Here is a 22636-nt window from a genome sequence, read left to right on the forward strand (position 1 = left end):
TATCATGTGCAGGTTGTGTCGGGGCGATTCTAGAATTTTCATTTAATTTCATTTATAATGAGGGTATAATAGTAAAAAAATAAAGTAAAATAAAATAAACGTTTGATTAACAGGATAGGATGGTAAACGTATTGCAGCATTCCACTGTATTGCATAGATGTGTATGGCATTTTAATACTGAACAAGCCAAAAACGAGTCTTCCTGATCTCACTCACACACACACTTTTACAACAGTTTGTGGCTATGCCAAAATCAGTGGAAACAACAGTTTTATTTTCACCATGACACAAACATTTGTGTCTAACATCATTCAAAGACTATATTTTTGAATTTGTAAAGTAAGCCAATGTAAATTCATATTTAATCAGATGAAGACTTATTGTATAAACAAATGCTAGTGTCTTGCAGTAGTGGTGTTGCAGTCATTGCACATGCGCAGAACTTTCCAGGAACATATTCCATCCGATTAAGTGTTTACATGTCCTCTCGATCGGACTAAAAATGGTTTAAACCACCCCTTACCATCCGATTGAAATTTTAATTGGATGTGGCAAATTCCATCCGAGTGACGTGTTTACATGACACTTTTTTATCTGATTGTGCTTCTAGTCCTGTTACGATCGGATTACAAGTGTCCATGTAAACGTACCTACTATAAGATTGTAGTAAGGTGATAAAACCCTTAAAGATTTAGTGATTTTAACTGAAGAAACAGAAACAGAAATGTATGCTAAATATAATATGAAGCATTTCTAAAAGTGTAGATCAAATATCTACGTGTAATAACATTTAATCAACGTCTTATTCTAAACTACACAATATCTGACTAAATATATGTTATTTTTTGTGCTTGTCATTTCTAGTAAAATGACTACAGAACACATGGAGCCAAATGTGTGTGATTTGTTCAGTGAATGATTAATGGATTAATCCCAAAAATTGTGAGATTGTTTGGAGCAGTAAGTGAAACACCAAAACAGTCAACTACAAACTTGGGAAAAGTGGGATAAAAGTGTCTCAGGAGAGAACTTAATAAGCAATGATTTCAAACAGTATCAAATACACAATAATTGCATACTTACAGCTCAATTATATCATAAAAATATTGATTATCAAAACAGTCTTTCATGGCAATGCTAGTAATATTGGCTTGTATTTTCTGGATCAAAGAGGCCAGCAGTATGAGGTAGTGCTTTGTTTTTGGATCTTGCCAGGTTGCCATGGAAATGTCACTGCTTGCCCTGTAGTCAGTAAATGAAAACAAATATATTTATATACTATTTCTGTGCAAAATAAACAAATCACATTTAAATAAATAAAGCATGTATTATATGTAATATATGCTGATATTAAAATAGCACAAGTTACATAAGTTTGAATTGAGGATTCTTGTTCTTCTTCTTGTTTATCAGATATAAGTGATTATATTTGTTGACCTGGACCAAGAGGGATAATGTCTCCAGAGCTCTGAAGCACAATCTCAAGAGGACAAGGCTGCTCAGTGACAGAATCCTTTGCCTGGTTCCACACGACAACGCTGACTTCCTGTCTCTCCAGAACCCAGTCCATCTTATTACCAAGATAACTGATGCCTTTCAGACTGAGCATAGACACTTCATTAGGTATTAGTGGAGAAAAGCTCAGACAGTCTTTTTGGACCCTATGGAGGACAACAATATCAGTATGGCCAAATGGCACTCACATTAAGTATGTGTGTGTTTCCATACATTAGTATTCTGTATGTATTTGTGTGTATGCCTGGATTTATTAGATGTGTGGAAGTGACTACAGACACTCGCCTGAAACCAGTGTACCCAAACAACACAGCCTGCAGAAATCCTCCCATGCCTGTGAGGAAGTTAACAGCTCCAGAACCATCAGATGACTCACTCCACACCTGCATGCACAAGTGCTTATGAAAAAAACTGCTCTCAGTATGCAGGAAATATGTTTGCTTTTTGATAATATACCTTAGAGAAACTGGAAGTGTGATATTGGATACTATATATGATATCGCACACATTTAAAATCACTTTGCTCTCAGTCTCCATGGGGAAAAAGCTTGCAGTAGAGAGAGATATTTGTTTTTCAATGCAAGTTGGGTAATAGATATAAAAATACATAAATAGTTAAACATCAAATAAACACCTTCAGTGCCTATAGTGAAAAAAATGAAAATATGAAACTTCTAAAATATGATAGGTATTAGACAAACAAGCATACTGCTCTAGTATAGTGCTAGATCCTCTTTTTATCTGTGTGTTTATTACCTCCCAACAGAGTTTTAGACTCATGGTATCCTTAGTCTGTGAACTATCATACCAGTATCGAAGCATACATTGATAAGGGTGCTCTGGATAAGGGTGTCTGCTAAATGCCGTAAATGTAATCTTTCAGGACTGCATGGTGACTCTTGAGGTTGTCTTGAGTTACAAAATCAGATGCCACCTCCATAGCAACAGTAACAGTCAGTAATTATGAAACCAGCATTTTGCAAGTTTTTTATCAATGAAACATAATTGGTTGAAGTAAAACTATACATCAGTCCTATCATTGCACGTGGTGTTTGTTTTCATAAATGGTGCCAATAATTATAGAGATGACTGTATGCAGACATAAACAAAGAATTCACCTGGAAGGGGCCCTGTATATTTTTGTAGCACTTTTGCAGAAGCTGTTGTGCTTTTTCAGCTTCACCAAGCTCCAACCAACCCACTGCAAACATACTCTAATGGTGACAAACATGGTTACATATGTGCACACACACACACACACACACACACACACACACACAAAGAGACTTTTACACTGATTTTCTATTGAAGGAACTAACTCATCTGTTCTACTAATAATTTAAAACTAGAAATCAAGCATTTCTTACCCAAGTCATAGCAGGACCAAGCGGGTCAGTAACGGCCTCATAACATTCCAGATCATTCCATCTGACCTCTGGGCTCATGGGCAACCCCAAGGGGAATCCTATCAGAATGGCATCTGCTTGCTTCACTTCACTTCCTGCAAACACAGACAAGATGCAAAATAAGCACTCAAACTAAAATTCTAAAATGCCTGTAGCCATTCAAATCGCAAAAAAGCTTAATGGCTCACCCTTTTCATAACCATCAAATTCTGGGTGGTACTTTAGTCCAGGGTCATAGGGAATTTTTAGTTTATCAGCTATTTCCTGCCATTCTGAGGGTACAGGATGCTGGAGCAACCTAGCCAAGTCCACAGCAAACTGCAGACTGGGAAAAAGATATCAGATAAGAAAACTTGAAAGAGGTTAAACCTATTATAGGAAGGTTTGTCTGAATACACTTTCAAATTAAGCATGCATCATACACCACACACACCTGTACTTGGCCACAGTGTTAGTGTACACCGAGTTGTCAACATTTTGATTATACTCATCAGGAGGCATCACTCCTAAATCACACACACAACAGAAAACCTTCCAAAATTCTCTTTTCAAGTTATCACTCAAACAAATATGCAACTTTGGTCTGTTTATGTCTCTCTGCATACCTTTGAGGTGGTAATGCTGGTCACTGGGGTCCCAGATAACTCGGGACACCCAATAATCAGCTATACCCCACACCACTTCACTGGCACCGCCCTCTTTAAATAGTTCAATGTCCTTTCAAAAGAGTAGAAAAAAGAAGAGCTTCAGCAGGACCTTTTCCCCTCAGGCCACCAGACTCCTCAATACAGACCATATCTCCATCTTAGGATTCCATAAAGTCTCATTTATTTTATTTACATTCTGAATACTGCTATTGCAATGTTTGGACTGTCTGAACCATAACTTATAATACCTAATAACTGCACATCATAATAATTAATAATAATTAATTAATAATAATTAATTATATATAATAATCACCTGTGTAAGGTAGAGGTAGTGACGGAAGGCAAGAGCTACATCTCCGTTAATATGGATCTCCTGCTTTCCATAACTCTCCATTGGACACACCTCTTGACCAGATACAGCACTCTCCCATGGGAACTTCAAACCCTGGTAACAAGTTCATAATAAAACACATGGTGGGGAACACCCTGGATAGGGTACACATTGCAGATCACAATTACACATTTATTCACACTCTACAGACAATTTAGAGATGCCAAAAACCCTACAACACGTCTTCAACCCCTAAGCACAGGGAGAACATGCAATGGCAGGAACAGGGCAAAGGCAGGAATCAAACCTTCAACTCCAAACTATAAGATGGTGCTGAGATGAATCCAAACAAAAGGGAAAAGTAGCCACATAAGGGTGCAATGGACACTACATTTACACACACACACACACACACACACAAAGAGGCACTCCACTACCTAACCCCAACCAAATACTGTACCTTATAGCCCTGCTCCTGGGCATTGACCCGGGCACCTTCTAGTGTATGCAATCTGTACTTCAAGACAGCTCTGGCCAGTTTAGGGTGAAAGAGTGCCATGTTAGGATACATCCATGTGTCCTACACACAGGAAACCAAAAATCATTTAAATCGTGTTAGGGTTAGTTAGATGTTGCAGGTTTACTAAACCTTGAGAAATGTCTTCAATATTTTACCTGTGGTTCCCACAGAACATCCATCAAACCAAGGTTATAAGATTTTATTGCTTATACAACGGGTTTATTATTGTATTAAATGCGTCACCATTTTTCACAGTAAATATATTTCTAAAGGTACTATTGACATGAAATTTTCACTAGATGTTGGTAACATCTAGTGACACCAAAATTGAACTCTTTGAATGCTAGAATACACACCATGTTTGTAGGAGAAATGGCACTGCACATCACCCCAAAAACACCATACCATCAGTGAAGTTTGGAGGTGGGAACATCCTGGTGTGGGGCTGTGTACCGCAGCATACGGTACTGTTAAACTTCATATAATTGAAGGAAGGATGAATGGAAAAATGTACCATTCTTGATAAAAATCTGCTGCCATCTACCAGAATGATGAAAATGAAACAAGGGTGGACATTTCAGCAAGACAATAATCCCAAACCCACAGCCAAGGAAACTCTCAACTGGTTTCAGAGAAAGAAAATAAAAGCTGCTAGAATGGCCCAGACAATAACCTGACTTGAATCCAACAGAAAATCTAAATGTCACAGTTAATAGAAAATGCCCATGGAACCTTTAAGATTTGAAGACTTGAAGATTTGAAAGTTTGTGTGGAAGAATAGGCCAAAATCACACTTGAGCAATGCATACAACTAGTTTCAGGAACAGGAGACATCTTGAAGCTGTCATTACCAACAAAGGCTTATGTACGAAGTATTAAATAAATTTCAGTAAGCATGTCATGTCAATAGCATCTTTAGAAATATACTTACTGAGGAAAAATTGTAACGTGTCAAATACTTACTTTACACACTGTATGATTTTCATTATCATTAACTTTGGATCTACAAAGAGCAAGTCAGAGGTGACAGTAGCCAGGAAAATCTTCCTAAGACAGCATGAGGAGGAAACCTTATTGGGATTATACTACATTACCATATACAGTTGTAAAAAAATTAAAAGCATGTGTATGATAACTGCAGTAGTTCTTAGATACAAATGCAAGGTCTGAGAATTGCAAACAGAACTAGACATTTGAAAATAGTTTGGATGATTGAAAACCTTTACAGGCAGAAAATATATAACAAAGGTACTGGTCATGAAATGAAAGAAAAGAAAGGTCATCATCTATACTCACTGTCCTCTTTATTAGGTTGTCTGATGTTAACATTAACATTATTGCATGGCATTGGCTAATGACATAATCATGTGAATGTTATGCAGATGTTCCTAATCAAGTGGCCAGTGATTGCACAGTCAGTGATTCCTACTATTTCTTAAGAACCTTACCTGATCCCAGAAAACATGTCCCCAGTAGTCCTGTTCTTGTCCATGTCCCCCATTAGACAATCCTCCAGGACTGATACCCCCAAATGGTGTGGGTGTCTCTGTCTGAGAGGGGAGTGCACTGAGAAGGTAAAACATGCAGCCAATCACAGCTTGTCTCAAAGGTTCTGGCCCAGCTAACTCCACACTGCTGCCATGCCATAGCTCTGCCCATGCTCTTTTATGGAAAGCCTGCAGGTCACCATGCTCAATGAGCTCCAAACCAGTGTCAAAGCATGATTGGGCAATCTCACTGCTCTCTGCAACTGCAACCAGGAAGTTCCAGCTAGACTCCCTCTGGTCAGGCTGCAACGTTACATCTAAGATTAGAGGGCTCCAGATGAGGTGCACACATGGACGAAGTACTCCAGGGACTTCTGCAGACATAGTGTGCCCAAACATGTGCCTGTTGTTACGAAACAGAGCTTTACTGTCATTAACTGAAGCAGTAACACTTAGTGCTTGTCTGGTTCAACATGTGTATTTAGAATTAGGCTCTAGTCTCAGACTACGGATAACATATTGAGCTTCAAACACCAAACACAAATCCCTAGGTTTTGCTTAAACATACCTTCCTCCTCTGTAGTCAGGAGCCTTTTCAAAGGCAATGTCATGACTGTGAGGGGCGAAAGAACTTTCAAGCTTGACTGTGATTGCTTCCTCTGAGCTTTTCTGGCGCTTTAGCTGCACTTCCATGACCAGCAGGTTGGGATATTGTCGATGAGCATAGAACACCTGAGTTGCTTCCACATAAGGGGTTAGTACTGAGTGAGTGAAAATACCTGCAAGATAAGAAGAGATACAATACACTTTATCATACAGACATGCATACTGGCATCAAGTGCTTATAGTAGACAGGTAGACAGAGAGGGATACAACAATCTGGCTATACCAGCGTGAGCGTCCAAGCTGTACATATGTTTCCCCTCCTTGACCTTCATTCTGACTGCAAGAGGACATGGTATATCAGCTCGGTGACAGGCTCCAACCTCTCCATTATAGACTCCACCCTTATGCATAATTTTTCCAAACACTCTCCATCCCAGTGTCCCATTGGTCAGAGGTGGCAGGAAACGGTGGTCAGAGGGTAACGAGTGAGTTGGAAATATATAAGGGTCAGCAGCATCTAGGTTCATGTCTGGCAAATAGAAGTAAGTATGCAATTACATACGCTTGTAAGTATTCCCCCCTTTAAACTTTTTTTTTTTTTTTTTACAACCTGGAACTTAAACGGACTGGGATTATACATCATGGCTGTACACAATACTTTAATGTGTTTTTTTATTTACATTTTTTAAAATTGTGTATTTATTTATGTATTTTTTTACATTAAATATTCAGTCCTGAAATCCCTACATTAGTTCTGGTGCAATGATGATAAGTCTTATAAATACTTGAATGGAGTCCAGAGTGTCACGTGATCTTACTGTAAACATTTATGCAAGGAACTGAATGAGCACAGGGCATAAAGATGATATAAACGTTAATTACAAACAACTTTACACGTTATTAAGTATAGTATACACCATTATTCATCAAACATTTAAACTGAGTGCAGGTAGACTATACAGAGATAAACGATTAAACTGTTTATACCTACCGTCTAAATGTAATGTCTAACTGGAAAGCTACTTTAACGAAATTTAACGAAAAAACAACGAAGGTTCCCACAACTAATTACGCAAAATACATAGAATTTTTTATAAAAGTAAAGTTTGCGTTTGATAAACTTCCCAACATCCGATTTTCCCTCTGTTATGAGGAAGCTAAACTTAGTCATAACTACAAAAATGTGACCTCGTGTGGGTGGAGCCTGTAGGCGGGGTCTTGCCTTTTTAGTCGCTGATCTGGGATCAGACCCGAAGAACCCACATTTCTATTTTTTACCAACATATAGAAAGCAGCAGAACTGGTTAGAGATCAGTTAAGCGTAACGTTTACCCTGTTCAGTTGCTCTGCGATAAATGATCAGATGACACTCAGATGATAGGGGTGTAATGTTTTTTGGAAGTTAAATCTTTATCATAGGCACAAAAATAAAGCTGAACTTTGTTCGTTACAAATGAGTTTTCAGGAAAAACCAGTTATTTTTACAGGTCGACTACCAGGAAATAAAACACAGACTGCAGTTTCGTTTAATCATGATTTAAAAACAGTCATTGTCAATATTAGTGTCATTTCGAATGAGAATTTTAAACTCACGTTAATGCAGCTTCTGTCTGAAAATAAAAAACACGCTATATTCGTCTTTGACTCCGCCCTAACGTGCTGACTGACAGGTGGGCTGTGAAAATAAAAATGCAAACTCTATACATTTTCCAAGAGAACCAGTGCTGTGATTGTGTAAACCTGTGGTTGCCTTAGTCTGTACTGAACCAGTATTGATGTGTTCACTGACATTTTTATACGTCGCTCTTGATAAGGGAGTCTGCGAAATGCCGTAAATATAAATGCAAATGTAAAGACAAAGGCAAGTCAGTGCATGCATGTTAGTAATGCCTCAGAGTGCATATACATATAAAGTAAATATCTTGTCATCATAATGCAATATTGTGTAAACCATACACACGCAAGTTGAGAAGGTTGTCCAGATTTAATTTTCATTTAAATAAAGCTAAGCATGATGCAGTCAAATCTCCATAACGCTCCAGACCCACCTGATCCAGCCTGATGCCATACGTCTATTGCATCTGATGAGGATGGCCCCACATGGACAGGTTTCTTCCTAACGTCATCTTAGAGAGAGTTTCCTTGCCATCGTCACCTCTGGATTACTCATTAGGAATAAGTTTATATATCTCTGTATCTTTATATGCTATATAATAACAGTGAATTGAATTGAACTGAGAACTGAATTGAATACAGTGTAATAAACCAAATACACAAAATAACAAAGGTTTGTGGAAACCTCACCATCACAATTATATGTGATTTTCCCCCACAGAGCCCTTTCAACACCACTAATCCCCAGGCCTCCTCACCCAACATCAGTGTCTAATCTCATTAATGCTTGACTGAATGTGAAAATCTAAATTCCCAGAAGAATGGAGTTTATTACAATGGCAAAGTGGGAAATATGTCTTGTTAATGCCCATGGTGTGAAATTGGATCATAAAGGTGTTATGGTTGGGTGTCCACATACTTTTGGTTATATATTCAGAATTGCCACTGTCAATATTACAAATCAATTTAAATTTTGCCACCAATATGTTTTCTAATATAATTATATAAGCAAAACTTAATTTATCTAAATCACAAATCATAGATTAGTACACCAAGATTCATTTAGAAAGTAAATGAAAGGTTTCCTCATGTGACAATGAAAAGTAGAAACAGATGCACTTACCTGTTTGTGTAATAATCTGTAAAATGGAAAAGTTCTACTGAGAAGTGTTTAGAAATTAGGCTTTGTCTGACTTTGTCAGTAACATAGTGGGGAATTTAAGTATATGTACTGAGATCAGTTACACAAGTAAGTTTTTCTTCAGTTATTTATATTCAATTACAGATTTAGAGTATATTGTTCAGGTAGATCCCTAATAAAAAGTGAAGGTGAAAAGTAAATTCCTTCAAACCTGAAACAAAATACTACGCTACTTTTTTTTCATTAAATAACATAAATCATATCTATGTGTTAATGCTTTCCTGCTTTTTTCATTCTTTTCTGGCATTGAATGTTATGTATAATTTGTTATATATAGTTCATTCAGATGTAAGATAGATCTGGTGTGAATACTGACTCAGTGTGTGTGACTTACGAGTGCGAATTTTATTGAACTGATTACCAAACTTGTCAGAAACATACACTATTGAGCATTTATTTCAGCTCTAAACAAAATACCTGCTTGAGATGTAGACTGCATGATGAGCTATGCTAGATCTGAATTCTGTGGCAGGGTTCACAGTGCATGAGGAACATTGTTGATGACCACTGCCCTTACACTTCTACTCCTCTAGATGGGGTTACAACACAGTTCAGTTTCACCTCAAAACATGCCAGAGGTCAGAACTCCAAACCCTGGGAAAAGAGCAGCTTTGCCCTTATAAGGCTACAATCCTTCCCCTCTGCTTTTTCCTTTATTGCTCTCTTCCTCTCCTTTCCTCCCTCCCTCTCTTTCCTTCTCAGACCTTACAGATATTTACAGCAAGGCCAGCTTGGCGTACCTTATTAGGAACTTTACTTGCTGTCAGCAGCTACATTGTGTCCTTGTAGGACAGTGGGCAGACTACCAGTGTGTGAATAGATGGGACAAACAGATGAGGGTAAAGATGATGAAGGTAGCTTTCTCCCAAAGGTCAGTTCAGCTCTCAAGGCTTGTCTATAAACTATAAACATCCACGTGCATGTAAAATCCATCAGAGGCACAGATGGGAAAGCTCTTTGGTGAAAGACATACAGTCAACGGCGACAGTATAACCGAGTGTAGATGGTTCAGAACTAAAAGAAGGCACTGGTTCTCTCATTTCTATTTCTAGTTAATCAGTAGCCTTGACAGATTGGTGTTTGCACCCAGTTTGTCTACATTCCACTTTATGCCTGGCTCTTTCTAACACACACACACACACACACACAATGAGAATGTTGCAGCCATTGCCCCAGCTGTTCCTCCCCCAATGATGCAGGACATCTGGTGGGCAGGCACACAGTGAGCAAGAGAGAGCGTGTGAGAGAACGTGTGTATGTGAATGAGTGAGAGAGAGAGAGAGAGAGAGAGAGAGATGAACATAGTGCAGAAACAAGTTTGAGGACCAATCAGTGGTTGTCTAATTTACTGATTTTCTTTTTCTTTTTTTGAAAATCAGAAGAGAAAAAAAAATTCTCCCTTTACCCCAGTCCTGAAAACCTCATACCATGCAGAGTTGGACATGTTCCCTACCATCAACTCTCCACTGGAAAGCCCTTATAAAATCCCCATGGAATCAATTCTGTGGCTTTTGGTATGAATAGATTACACGATAACACTTAAAGTTGTCTATAAGCTAGTGTGCACCAAAACAGTTAGTCACAAAATTTGTAATAAGATGACATTATATACAGCTCTGGAAAAAATAAGAGACCACTGCTCAATCTCCAGATTTGAACCCTATTGAAAACCTCTGGAATGTCATCAAGAGGAAGATGGATGGTCACAAACCATCAAGCAAAGCTGAGCTGTTTGCTTTTTTGCAAAAAGAGTGGTATAAAGTTCCCTAACAGCAATGTGAAAAACTGGTGGACAGCATGGAGCCAAAACGCATGCAAATCGGGGTTATTCCACCAAATATTGATGTTATTTAGCCAAAGCATTAACACAATTTGTTTATAGATTATTTGCATTTTGTTTTATTTAAGTTATTAAAGCTCTGCAAATACTGCATGATCTTGGATTATTTTGATGTGTTGTCATTTCCTTTAAATATACACTCTAAATAACAATAGTTATATTTTGAATTTAGGAGAAATATTGTCAGCAGTTCACAAAAAATTAAACAAAACTGTTCATCTCACCAATACATGAACCTGTAAGAAAAAAACATAAGAAACTGATTATTTTGCAGTGGTCTCTTATTTTTTTTTTCCAGAGCTGTATATACACTACCAGTCAAAAGTTTGGACACACCTTTTAATTCAATGTTTTTTGTTTAGGGATTTATTTTCTACATTCTAGAACAATACTGGAGATTTCAAAACTATGAAATAACACACATGGACTTAAGTAATCACATGTAATGACAACAAAAAAGTCAGTTGTTATTTTAAGACACGAAGGTCAGGTGTTCTGGAATAGTTCTCGCAAGAGCAGTATTATCAAGTGCATTTGCAAAACCCATCAAGCACCATGAGGAAACTGGATCACATGAAGACCATCCCAGTAAAGCAAGACCAAAACCTCTGCTGCAGAGGAGAAGTTCATTTAGAGTTACCAGCCTCAGAAATCACCAATTAACAGCACCTCAGATTAGAGCCGTTATGACGGCTTTACAGAGCATCAGTAGCAGACATATCTCAATATCAACTGTTCAAAGGACATTATTGTGTATTTCGGCCGCCTTCAGCATTGTTTTACAATGTAGAAAGAAATAAACATCAGGAAAGACCATGGAATTAGAAGGTGTGTCCAAAATTTTGATTGGTAGTGTATGTGTATATATATATGTATATATATATATATATATATATATATATATATATATATATATATATATATATATATATATATATATTCAAAATTATAATTAATATATAATACCACCAAACACCAATACGGATCAATTTTTTTTTATATCATTCTGCACTTCAGCATCTCATCAGATTTTTGGTCCACTCAAGTGTTCTCCAGAATCTGACTATCAAATATAATTTAGCCCAAGCTGTGAGGTAAACTAAATGCTACTGGGTATTCAGAAAGGAGCAGGAGCCACTTGACTGTCTCACCCTGACTTCCAGGTCCATCAACACATAAAAGAATGCTGCACATTTCAAGGCACTTCACAAGGAGTTAAATTCATTCAGGTGTTGAGGGTTGGAAAGATGTCAAACTTTGCAGGGCTGAAAAAGACATTGATAAAGCAATGTGTATTGACAAAAACAGCATTTAGCAACTTAAAATACTTGCCACTAATCTCTAAATAAATGGTTCTTTTTCATTAATAGATTAAAGGTGCATTTGTCAGGATTATTCAGTATTGCATTGCTAGCGATTACAAAGGTGAAGTTTAACATTAGAACAATTTTTCCCCCTCTCTGCCTATTGTACAACATAAGAGCTATGCAGTGAAGGCTTTGCTTTTCAGTATGGAATGTTTTCACAAATGTAAATTAATACATGCAAGGATTTGCATTTATATGATTTCAATTTAAAATGAAAATGTAACAGCTGCATTTACCACTTTTAAATGTGAATAATATAACTTTTAACACTCATAGATCATCAGTATAATGCAAGATCACTCTCAACACACCTGACCAGCTAAATTATCAAACCTTGGAACAGAAGAATTGTTCTAGAGTGAGAAAAAAAACAAAAACAAAACCAACAGTGAACATCTTAAAATACTTGACACTAAAAATACACACAACCTTTTATTAAGTGCTGAAATAAATTTTATATATATATAAAACACATGGGTATCACGTTACTTTTGACAGCATTATTATTTTAAGGGAATAATATTTGTCCATTTATATAATAAACAGAGTTACCATCCTCATCACCGAACAACAGGTAAGAGGAATTGATGAAAACGAAAAACACATGAAAACAATATTCTATTCTTCACCTTTATATTAATACGTGTAGGAAAATACACAAGGCATAGCATGATTGTAGTGCTGTGTGGCTGTACTTTCAGCCAATACTAGGTACAAAAGTGGTCATAGAATTGGCAACTCGTATAAGAAGAGACTAAATCAGCCTGTGTGTGTGTGTGTGTGTGTGTGTGAGGTGTATGCAAAGTGCAAAATTACTGCATACCTAAAGAAGCCTGAGAGGTGTGGAATGTGTGTGGCACTCATGTGAATGCTGTGTGTGTGTGTGTGTGTGTGTGCATGCAAGCCTGCCAAGTATGTGCATACTTCCATATGAGTGCATCATTTCCAACTAGACTCCTAAACAAAGGGGCAAATAGAGTTCATAGTGAATATGCATGTGTTGAAGGGTAGCTTACTGTGCACACACATGCACACAAACACACACTCAGTCAGGTAGGGATCAGGTCAAAATGTAGTTTGTTTAAACGGTGCACATTAAAAAAAAGTGACATGCTCTATCATTCTTTCGTTCTCTTTCTCACACACAGCTAATTCTTTGGCACAGGATGTGAGGATGTGAGAATGGGGGTGGGGTGGATTGTCTCTCTCTGAGCCTCTGTCTATTTTTTTGTTCTCCCTCTCGTTTGTTCGTTCCCTTCACACTTTCCATTGTCTATTTTGAGAGCTTGCTGATCACTCGAATGAGCGCTCCATTTTCGTCCTTCAGCCTCTGATTATCCGCTTTTAGATCCCCCAATACCTACAAAAACAAAAATACACACAAACACACAGAAGTTGGCACAAACATGTTCAGTGACAGTGAGGGGGTAAAAACTGATGAAAAATGGAATTCCAGATCTGTGTTGGTCTTACTTTCAGCTCCTCCTCTAACTCCACTGCACGTCTCTCTAACATCGCCTTCTCCTGAGCCAAATGTACAAGAACAAAATGAACAAGAGTGACAGTTCATCTATTGTTAAGTAAGACAGATTTTTGTAGTATGGGACTAGATGCAAAACAAGGGCAGCTGGATAATTATTTTACCAGAGAGTATATTATGAGCATTGGTGGTGCATGTCCCATGTGATCATAGAGTGGTTAATAATAATTTCCAGTAATTTAATAATTTAAAACAAATGTTTTAACAGGGTATTAAAAATGTTCAAATATGTTTGTACAGTGTTTGGAGCATTAAAACACTGTTCTGTTTAGTTAGCATGCACTGACCTGTGTATTTATTTTCTTGTGTGTTTAATACATAATTTTATTTACGAATGTAAAGGTTGTAACACACTTGGAGGAAAGCGCTATCCACCCTCTTCCACATACATGAGCCAGCAGACACTAACAAATGGCTAGTGTTGCTGTGATTGACAGGGGTGAGACAAGGGTAAGCTGTCCCTCTCACTCTGAGAGCATTGCTACTTTCGCTCTCTTTTCTGTTACAAGAATGAGTCTTAAGGGGATCAAGACCGAATCCAAATGAAAGTAAGACAGAGTCAAGATCAAGATAAAACCTATCATATCCTAGAAGTGAAGCTTTTACTTTTTAACTAGTGGCCTTAAACTGTGCACTGAGCTAATGGCTAGGCTGAGTGTCAATACACAAAAGAACTTGCAGTGTCATCTGGAGAGCGTAAGTTTAAATCCTGATGATGAAGCAGTTATCTACAACTGAATGTGCTCTTAGGGAGGAGTGGCATAATCTCTCTCCACTAACAATCACAATGACACTAGCTAATCATGGGCTGTATCCGTCAACACAATCACTTTCTTCTGAAAGCATACAGATACACATTGTGGTTTACAGATGGCTGGCTTCACATGTCTCTTCTTAGCATAGCCTTCACTCTCCCTTGCTTTTTAGTTGCCGAGTGCCTGATGGTTGAGAATAAGCCATGACTAAATGATCATTTAATCCAGAACATTTGGGCCAATTATAGAAAATGTTGAGAGAAAACTTAAATATTATCAACCTAATTTGCACTTCACACAGTTCTATGCTACTCCATTATATGTTGCACCATAGTTCTGAGAAAACATGTTTCAATATACACGTTATATGAAGTATTATCAAAACACTTGACATAATTAGAGAAGAGGACAAGCAAAAAATAAATAAATAAATAAATAAATAAAAAATAAAAAAACTCAGACCTTTTTCTCCAACTCCAAAAGAGCAGTGCAGTCACTGAACCTCTCCTGTCTCTGTATCACACACATACACTTACTGTTAAAGCTGTTAGATTTGGATATGATGTGGGGATTTGAAATATGCAGCATCTCCATGCATTTGTTTACCTGGGTTGCTTTCTCCAGCTCCATTCTGGTCACAGACACACTTCTCAGCGTGTCCTGTAGTTGAGCCTGCAGCTGAGTGTTCTCCCTAGACAACTTCTCAAACAACTGTGGAGCGCACACACACATGCATGCAGACAAACGCGTGCACACACACACACACACACACACACACAGAATGATCATTCATAAAATACACACAAGCTTAATTTCCCTGATGACAAAAAGTGCCACCTACCCTTTTATAATCTTTGATGTCTGATCCCCCTGCCATGAGACAGTCATTGAGGGCTGGATTAGACCTGAGAGAGAGGGAGAGATAGAAAGAGAAAGAGAGAGCGAGAGAGAGAGCGAGAGACAGACAGACATTGAGACATTGATGTAAGACTGATCGTTGCTCAACCAAATAAACCAAAAGATCAAATGTCAAGACATACCTGCTGCTAATATATCTGTCTGTCTGTATCACAGGAGAGAGAGAGAGATCAGTGTTTATGTGTATGCACATGCATATATAAAAATATAAGATAAGATAAAAAAGTGATCATTTCACTCAGACCTGTGGGTCCGGCCCACCACTGCTCTCATCCTCTGCACTGGGCTCATTATCTTCACTCTATGTACAGAGGGTCAAACATGTCAAACCTCCTTCCTGGCATTGATTAATTCAAATCATCAACACACAGCTCTCTCTTCCCATCACTCACCTCTCCTGTTCTTTCTCTCCGACGAGCTCTCGCTCGCCTCCTCTCCCTTGCTCGTTCCTCAATGTCAGCCAAACTGTCCTCTGCATCTACCACACACACACAAACACACAGTAGAAAGGTAAAAAGAACATATCTGGATTGATCAGAGGAGCAAAGGCCAACAGGCAGTAAAGGTCACCTCTCCTGTCAGCAGGACGAGGTGCACCAGGAGGGTGAGTGAGTCCCAGCAGGTCCGACTTCTGCAAGTTTGCAATGCGAGACCTCCAACTCACCTCCTGCGCACATACACACACAAAGACAGAGAAAAAAAATACAAAAAAAAAATACATAATAATTCTCTCAATGTTTTAGTATAATGCATAATTAAAAAAATAAATATACAAATATGCATAATAAATCTGACATGATTTTGTGTGATGCACTTAGTTTTAACATGCACTGAACAATCTTAGATCTCAGGTCAACAATCTCAACCTTTCTTACCCCTTCCTCTCCTTTCTTCTGCTTTGCTTCTTTTTCCTCTTCCTCCTTAGTCCTTTCTTTTCCCTTATATTCAGGCTTTATTGTCTTTTCTGCTTCCTGGAGGTCTGTAAGTGTAACACCCTGGAAGTAAGACATGCAAAACAAACAAACAAACAAAAAAACCCATAAGATTATCATACAAGTATAACAACATTTACCTTAACAACACTTTAGAGTAATTAGTGAAAACATCTAAAGTGATTTAGTGTAGACTGTGTCCTGATTGGGTCAAAGGTCACAAGTTTAACAGCAAACTAACCTGAGTAGAGCGTCTGGACTGACGTGCATGTCTGGAGCGAGCTTTCCTCTGAGCTTCAGCCTCTTCATCACGTACTGGGGTCAGATATGATCTGCACACACAAACAAAAGGCCCTTAATAAGATACACACAGTGTTTGCAACTCTATGGACATTTATAAGGCTGGTCAAGGATAAATTGCAGTCTGTATTTTCAACCTCATTTACACAAATGCACCAGCTCTATTACACTCACCTCCGCCTCTGCTTTGTCTCCTGTTCTCCTGTTGTTGTAGAGACAGGTTCCTTCTTTTCGGACTCTTCCTGAGCTAACCTGCGTGTCGGAAAGGATGTGCTATTACTGATAAACAATGTATGAACCAGGGGAGAATGATGTAGGCAACAGGTTATATCTTATTTGTGGAAAGTAATGTTACGTAATGAAAATGACTAAACAGAAACTCTTTTCACTTAAAGTACGAATGTCCAATCTATGGCCCACTCCCTTTTTTTAAAAACATCCTTTTAGGAATTAAGGTTGACCAACTATTAAGTACAAAAACTAATGTTAAATGCGCCCCATCTCATCCTTTTCACCCCAAAGCATGCTGCTTTTACATGACTTTGCTAGGAGCATTCATTTTACACACCTACATTCATGTTACATCCCAAGCCGTTGGGTTGACATGGTAACACTGAATAAAAGAGTCTGTACAATGTGTCTGGAATCTGGTGCTGTAATAAAGGACTATAATGAGACAATATGAAATGAAGTATCACTCTTTCAGGTTGTGATGAACAAGAGTAGAAAATAAAACAAGCCAGAGAGGTTTGCTCTGTACATTGTACATTTACATAAACTTGCTAACCAAGTGCAAAATAGTGTTACAAAATGTTTTGACTATATTAAATTTATATTTAAATTTATAGGCCTGTGCAGAAAACTCTTTACAGAGGGTCACTTTATATAGGAGTGACTTATGAAAGTCATCACTATATAATGTGAATAGAATAGATGCAGGAATTTAACAGTTTTGTCTAAACAACAAAGACGCCTAAACTATTTTCTTTAACAATTTTAAAAAGGTAACTATGGCAGTCACATTTGCAACATGTTTCAAATCTTCACACCTGACTTTACAGTCGAAAACACATCTTATAAAATGAAAGCTGTTAAATCTTTATTTCCATAATACTGGAAATGTGTTTTAAACCATCTGAGTTAGCCCTTTAAATAAAAACACAGTGTTAGAGGTAGCAATCAAGTAGGTGTATTTCTTTTTATTTTATTAATTTTATTTATTATTACAGAGAGCCTGGGGTCACTGGAGGACTAGTGGTTAGAAACTGACCCCAGCCACTGTGGCTAAACAAGACTTCTGATCACAAGCTCAGATGGACTGGGGAGTGTTGTGATGTGGTGTGACTGTGGTGATCCTCAAAATGGATCAAGGGGGGAAAAAGAACCCAAAAACTACACAGAGCTTGTAACTCCCTGCCAAATACAAAGCCCTTACCATCTATTTTAGATGAGAAATAGATGCTTTTACTCTGCTTTAAATGTAAACAGCATGTGCCACAAGTCTGTGTGCATGTTCAACAACCTGAAATGTTTAACGTCCTGAAATGTTGAAAAATAGTGGCTAGAAAGCCAATGCTCGGTGATGCCATGGAGTAATTTTGTAATTTTGCTCCACTGCAATTTGGCAAACTGACAAACTCATGTTCACATTTATACCTGAATACTGTTAGTGTAAATGTATACTTAAACACACCTTTGAGCCACTATATTGTTGAGGCGACTGTGTCCAGATGTTCCCTGTGTGGTGACGGAGGTCACTGAAGGGTCATCAAGTTTTCTTCCATAAGATGAGCTGGAGTCAGAGACAGGGTTAATGGCAGATCGTATGCATGCTCATGGTGTGTGTGTGTGTGTGTGTGTGTGTGTGTGTGTGTGTGTACTAACCTGCGAGGTAAAGAAGGGTTCTGTGCTGCTGGCTCACTGCCTGACTGGCTGTTCAGTCTTCGGGTATATGAAGAGCTTCTGCTCAACCAGCTGCACACAATTCAAATCACATGTCTTGTACCCATAAATAATACAAGCATGATGTATTCAATGTTTCACATACACACAGACCTGCTAGGGTTTTCTGAGGTGCTACTGGTGTTGCTGTCTCCAACACTGAACAGGCGTCTGGACGGAGTGGGCTGCACTCGGGCTAACCTGGGCTCCTGCATCCAGGGAGCAGAGAACATGTGTTTATGTTGGTGGTGGAATGAATTCCCTCTGGATGAAATAGCAGAGTCGCTGACTGTCTTGGAGACTGAACACTCACCTCCTTGCATTACTTAAGCACCAAACATGACTTCATGAACAAAACACTCAATTTGCACATGTACAAATGGTACCCAAACTAATGGAAAAAAAATTAAATGTTTTCAAAATAAAAACAAAAATGTTACTGGTATGTTGTTTTGGTATTTTTTCATCAGAATTCTCAGAATAAACTGGTAAAACCGGTAAAAATGCTTAAAAAATGTGCAATTTGATCTTTCTATTTGGTCTCACACGGTACTCCTAGTGTCAGTGCCTGTACTTGTCTAAGCACAAAAACAAAAGGTTTTTAAAAAGTTTAAAAAAAAAAGTAAATTTAAAGTAAAGGGGTAAAATGACAACTGCAAAGGTTTGGAGTTCTGTTACCATCCTAGCAACAAACATTCTTTTAGTCAGCTATTTTAGCTATTATAATCCTCTTGTTGCCAGGGGATTAACAATGTTTATATGTTCCGTATACATGAATTAATAAGTGTGTATACGGTATATGCTGTCAGTTACCCTGAGTAGCACTTCTGGCTAGAATGAAGAGAATTAAACATTAAGTTAGCTGCCAGCAGGGGGTGCTTCATAGAACAATGAGTGTATGTATATATGAAGGTGTGTTCATTGTGTTACCTTGTTGTCAATGTCTGAGCTGAGTCTGGGACTGGAGGCAGAGCGGGACATGCCGATGCTTGAGGTGTTTTCAGTGCCCCGTGGATTTTCTGTGGGTGCATCAGACACGCCTGAGGTTCCCAGTGTTGCTGAGCTGCCGGCTTTGCGCAGAGACGTCCTCCATGAACCCGGAGCTTCACTCACTGCAGGCCTTGCTGGCTCAGACTACACACACACACACACACACACACACACACACGGTACAACACTACTATTAGGAGTGAAACTTGAAAATCCAATTAACAATTATGTTAAAATTATAATTATCAGGATGAAATGAAATGCGCACTTGTGGTAAGTCGATACCACAAATCATAGCATAATATCTGTTCTCTAAACGTATGTGACCCTGTTTTAAGGTGCGTAGCACATTTGTAAGTATATGTCCATAGCACAATGTAACAGTATCAAAGTAAAAGTAAACACATTCACATTTTCTGTTTGTTTTAAGAGTACCTCTAATAAGTCTCCTTTACTTTAATAAACCAGGAAGTTTTAAAATGTAAAAGTTTAGTGATTTCTTAAAGCTGATTTCTCAAACCACCATGTCCTGACTGGATAATATCATCTTCACATGCATTTCAGATCACTATGTACTGCTGTGCTGTTTGTGCAGGTTTACTATACAAAGCATTTATACTGCACCTTTTTAATCTGGTTTGTTGTGCTGCTGTTTGTGGTCGTTATAGGAGCAGCACTGTTGCGCTTGTTGTTCAAGTTGTTGATCAACTCCCTGGTTTTTGCCTTTTCTGAAACAGACCAAATACCAAACGTTATCACCATGGGTAACACCAGTCTTGTGTTCTGATATGGGTATTTTCACCATATCAGATCTTTTGCCTAGCCAAGACATTTTCAGAGTGGGATGTATGCTTTTGTTTGTTTTCTAGTTGCTCTGATTTGGTTTCACATTACACTGTCTAGAAAAGAAGAAATATTTTCTGATAGAAAGGGTGGGGTTGGACACATTAGTATCAAAGTGATGATAATGTAATAAATTCGCTCAGGGTTGCAGTGGATCTGGAATCTGTGCCCAGAAAATGACTGGGATTGGTCAGTGGACAGTGTCACTGGGAAGAACAGGTAGTGACACTGGAAAGAAGAGGTGGTAACACTGGAAAGAACAAGAGGGTTGAATCGGTCAATCAGACTACACTGGGCTCCATCTTAAACCAACTTGCTTCCACTATGTGCAATGACAGTACACACTTATGAGTCAGGGGGATTCAGGGGAAATCAGGGGACTTTCTCTAGAAAATGCTGTGCTTGGTGTTCACCTGATTCAGCATCGCTCTCCGATTCGCTCTCCTCCTCTGAGCTGGAGCTGCTGGAGGCTTTGGACGGTGCACCTGGCCGGTTTGGCTCCTCCTCCTCTTCCTCCGTGGGTGGAGTCTGGAGGGCGGGCGGAGGGTGCTTCTCTCTCTCGTGCAATGTGATCTTCTCCTTGCTGCTCATACGAGAGATGGACGTCCTGCAGGGGCGGGCCAACGCAGCCAGCCAAGCACGAGTGACATGCAAACCAGCCAATCAGTGAGAGCAACAAAACAGGTGAAGCGAATGAGTGTGCAGGCAGTTTGGCTGCAGTGTGAAAGGTATTGGTATCCCACTTTCTGATTCAGTGCACTGCATTTCATTAACCAGAACAATGATCAATTTTCTTAGAACATATAGCTCAGATTTGAGTTCCAATACCTTCAGGAATATGTGCATAAACTACTCAGACAGAAAATTCTCACATAAAAATGTAATCATACTCAAATGAAATCATAAAAACATCAGACAGCATTGTGCATTTTACACACACAGAAGCTTTGCATCACTAACATGTTAGCTTCCAGGTCACTTGTCCCTCCAAATACATCTCTTAATCCCCAAGACCCACCATTTTAGCCAGCTTCGTGCCTGTGTTCATGTTTACACATGCAATTCAAGTACTGTGAGGCAAGAGCTGGTGGCTGAAATAACATGCAGACCACATCCGAGTCATACTGTGTGTGTGTTACCTGCGAGGACGGACTGGTGCCATAGAGATAGATGGACTGGTTTCAATAACAGGCATCTTGATCTTCTGTTTCTCAGTACGCATCTGATGAGTTACACATGACATTAGAATAAAACAGAAATAACCCCTTTCTGAAATCCCTCCATCCCATCACTTCCTTAAAGCCTGATAATCTAGCAAAACTCAACAGCCTTACACTGAGATTTCTTTGTGTAATTAACTGCCAAAACAAAGCAAAAGGTAAAGTATTAAACACAGTCTGACACGCTATTGTGTGAGGTCCTTATATGGCTCCTGGCTTGAGGAGAACTGCCTTGCAATAACTCACTGTGTTCTGGGTGTGTGTGTGTGTGCGCGTTATAACAAACTGCTGGCTTTCAGAGTATGTTCCAGCACAGATAACCTTTTCTTGAAAGAGTGAAAGTGGTCTTTGAACATAAACCAGACAGAGGTGATAAGATAGCATTTTCCCATGTGGAACATACCACAATGCCCAAACACACACACACACACACACTTACTGCATTTTGCTTCTTTTGCAGCTCCTCCAACTTGTCCACTAGATTCTCGTCAGAAACATCAAGAGCAGTTTGACCCTACAGAACAAAAAAGTACTTTAATATCAGATGAAAACAGCAGTAAGCGCAAAAAAAAAAAAAAAAAAAAAAAGTTCTGATGCACTCACCACGTTATTAACAGCATTCATGTCACACATATGATCCACGAGTAGACTGCATGCTTC

The 22636-nt window shown here is 38.6% G+C and overlaps 2 protein-coding genes across 5 annotated transcripts in view; both read right to left on the bottom strand.

Moving 5' to 3' along the window:
• Positions 1-253: 253 nt before the first annotated feature.
• pgghg (protein-glucosylgalactosylhydroxylysine glucosidase) lies at positions 254-7709 on the bottom strand. Of its 3 annotated transcripts, none has more exons than XR_009206528.1 (14): positions 7507-7709; positions 6799-7044; positions 6478-6688; positions 5871-6312; positions 4363-4482; positions 3885-4016; positions 3527-3638; positions 3355-3427; positions 3110-3246; positions 2883-3016; positions 2634-2729; positions 1801-1898; positions 1370-1661; positions 254-1242 (listed from the first exon to the last, which is right to left on the bottom strand). XR_009206528.1 is itself a non-coding variant. In XM_058408201.1 (14 exons), exons 2-14 carry the CDS (start codon positions 7040-7042, stop codon positions 1166-1168), a joined length of 2100 nt encoding a protein of 699 aa, XP_058264184.1. In that variant the 5' UTR covers positions 7043-7044; positions 7507-7708; the 3' UTR covers positions 254-1165. The 3 variants fall into 3 exon arrangements, 2 of the variants coding, with proteins under 2 accessions (XP_058264184.1, XP_058264185.1); XM_058408201.1 differs by having other exon boundaries at positions 1438-1661; positions 7507-7708; XM_058408202.1 differs by lacking the exon at positions 6799-7044 and having other exon boundaries at positions 1438-1661.
• Positions 7710-13075: 5366 nt separating this feature from the next.
• Positions 13076-22636, bottom strand: part of zmp:0000001167 (protein phosphatase 1 regulatory subunit 12A) — a 34430-nt gene continuing 24869 nt past the window's right edge. Inside the window, exons 5-25 of one of the 2 annotated variants that reach the window (XM_058408193.1) lie at positions 22580-22636; positions 22416-22490; positions 21896-21978; positions 21170-21339; positions 20538-20641; positions 19854-20057; positions 19038-19132; positions 18867-18956; positions 18676-18774; positions 17157-17234; positions 16924-17014; positions 16626-16745; positions 16321-16417; positions 16143-16228; positions 15995-16051; positions 15873-15895; positions 15674-15737; positions 15439-15543; positions 15295-15345; positions 14011-14061; positions 13076-13897 (exon numbers count right to left, since the gene is read on the bottom strand). The exon at positions 22580-22636 is cut by the window's right edge and continues 88 nt beyond it. In XM_058408193.1, coding sequence (XP_058264176.1) covers positions 13811-13897; positions 14011-14061; positions 15295-15345; positions 15439-15543; positions 15674-15737; positions 15873-15895; positions 15995-16051; positions 16143-16228; positions 16321-16417; positions 16626-16745; positions 16924-17014; positions 17157-17234; positions 18676-18774; positions 18867-18956; positions 19038-19132; positions 19854-20057; positions 20538-20641; positions 21170-21339; positions 21896-21978; positions 22416-22490; positions 22580-22636 — 1887 coding nt within the window. In that variant the 3' untranslated portion in view covers positions 13076-13810. Of the gene's footprint in view, positions 13898-14010; positions 14062-15294; positions 15346-15438; positions 15544-15673; positions 15738-15872; positions 15896-15994; positions 16052-16142; positions 16229-16320; positions 16418-16625; positions 16746-16923; positions 17015-17156; positions 17235-18675; positions 18775-18866; positions 18957-19037; positions 19133-19853; positions 20058-20537; positions 20642-21169; positions 21364-21895; positions 21979-22415; positions 22491-22579 lie in introns of both variants that reach the window. The other variant, XM_058408192.1, reaches the window with a different exon arrangement.

This window comes from Hemibagrus wyckioides, linkage group LG14 (assembly GCF_019097595.1).
Source record: "Hemibagrus wyckioides isolate EC202008001 linkage group LG14, SWU_Hwy_1.0, whole genome shotgun sequence".
Lineage (NCBI taxonomy): Eukaryota > Metazoa > Chordata > Actinopteri > Siluriformes > Bagridae > Hemibagrus > Hemibagrus wyckioides.

Excerpts from the sequence above, each read along its gene's own strand:
- pgghg (XM_058408201.1), bottom strand. The coding sequence starts at position 7,042 with ATGAACCTAGATGCTGCTGACCCTTATATATTTCCAACTCACTCGTTA. Across the intron at positions 6,313-6,477 it reads CCTGACTACAGAGGAGGAAG|GCACATGTTTGGGCACACTA; the intron begins GTATGTTTAAGC and ends TCGTAACAACAG. Across the intron at positions 3,639-3,884 it reads ACTACCTCTACCTTACACAG|GACATTGAACTATTTAAAGA; the intron begins GTGATTATTATA and ends CTCTTTTGAAAG.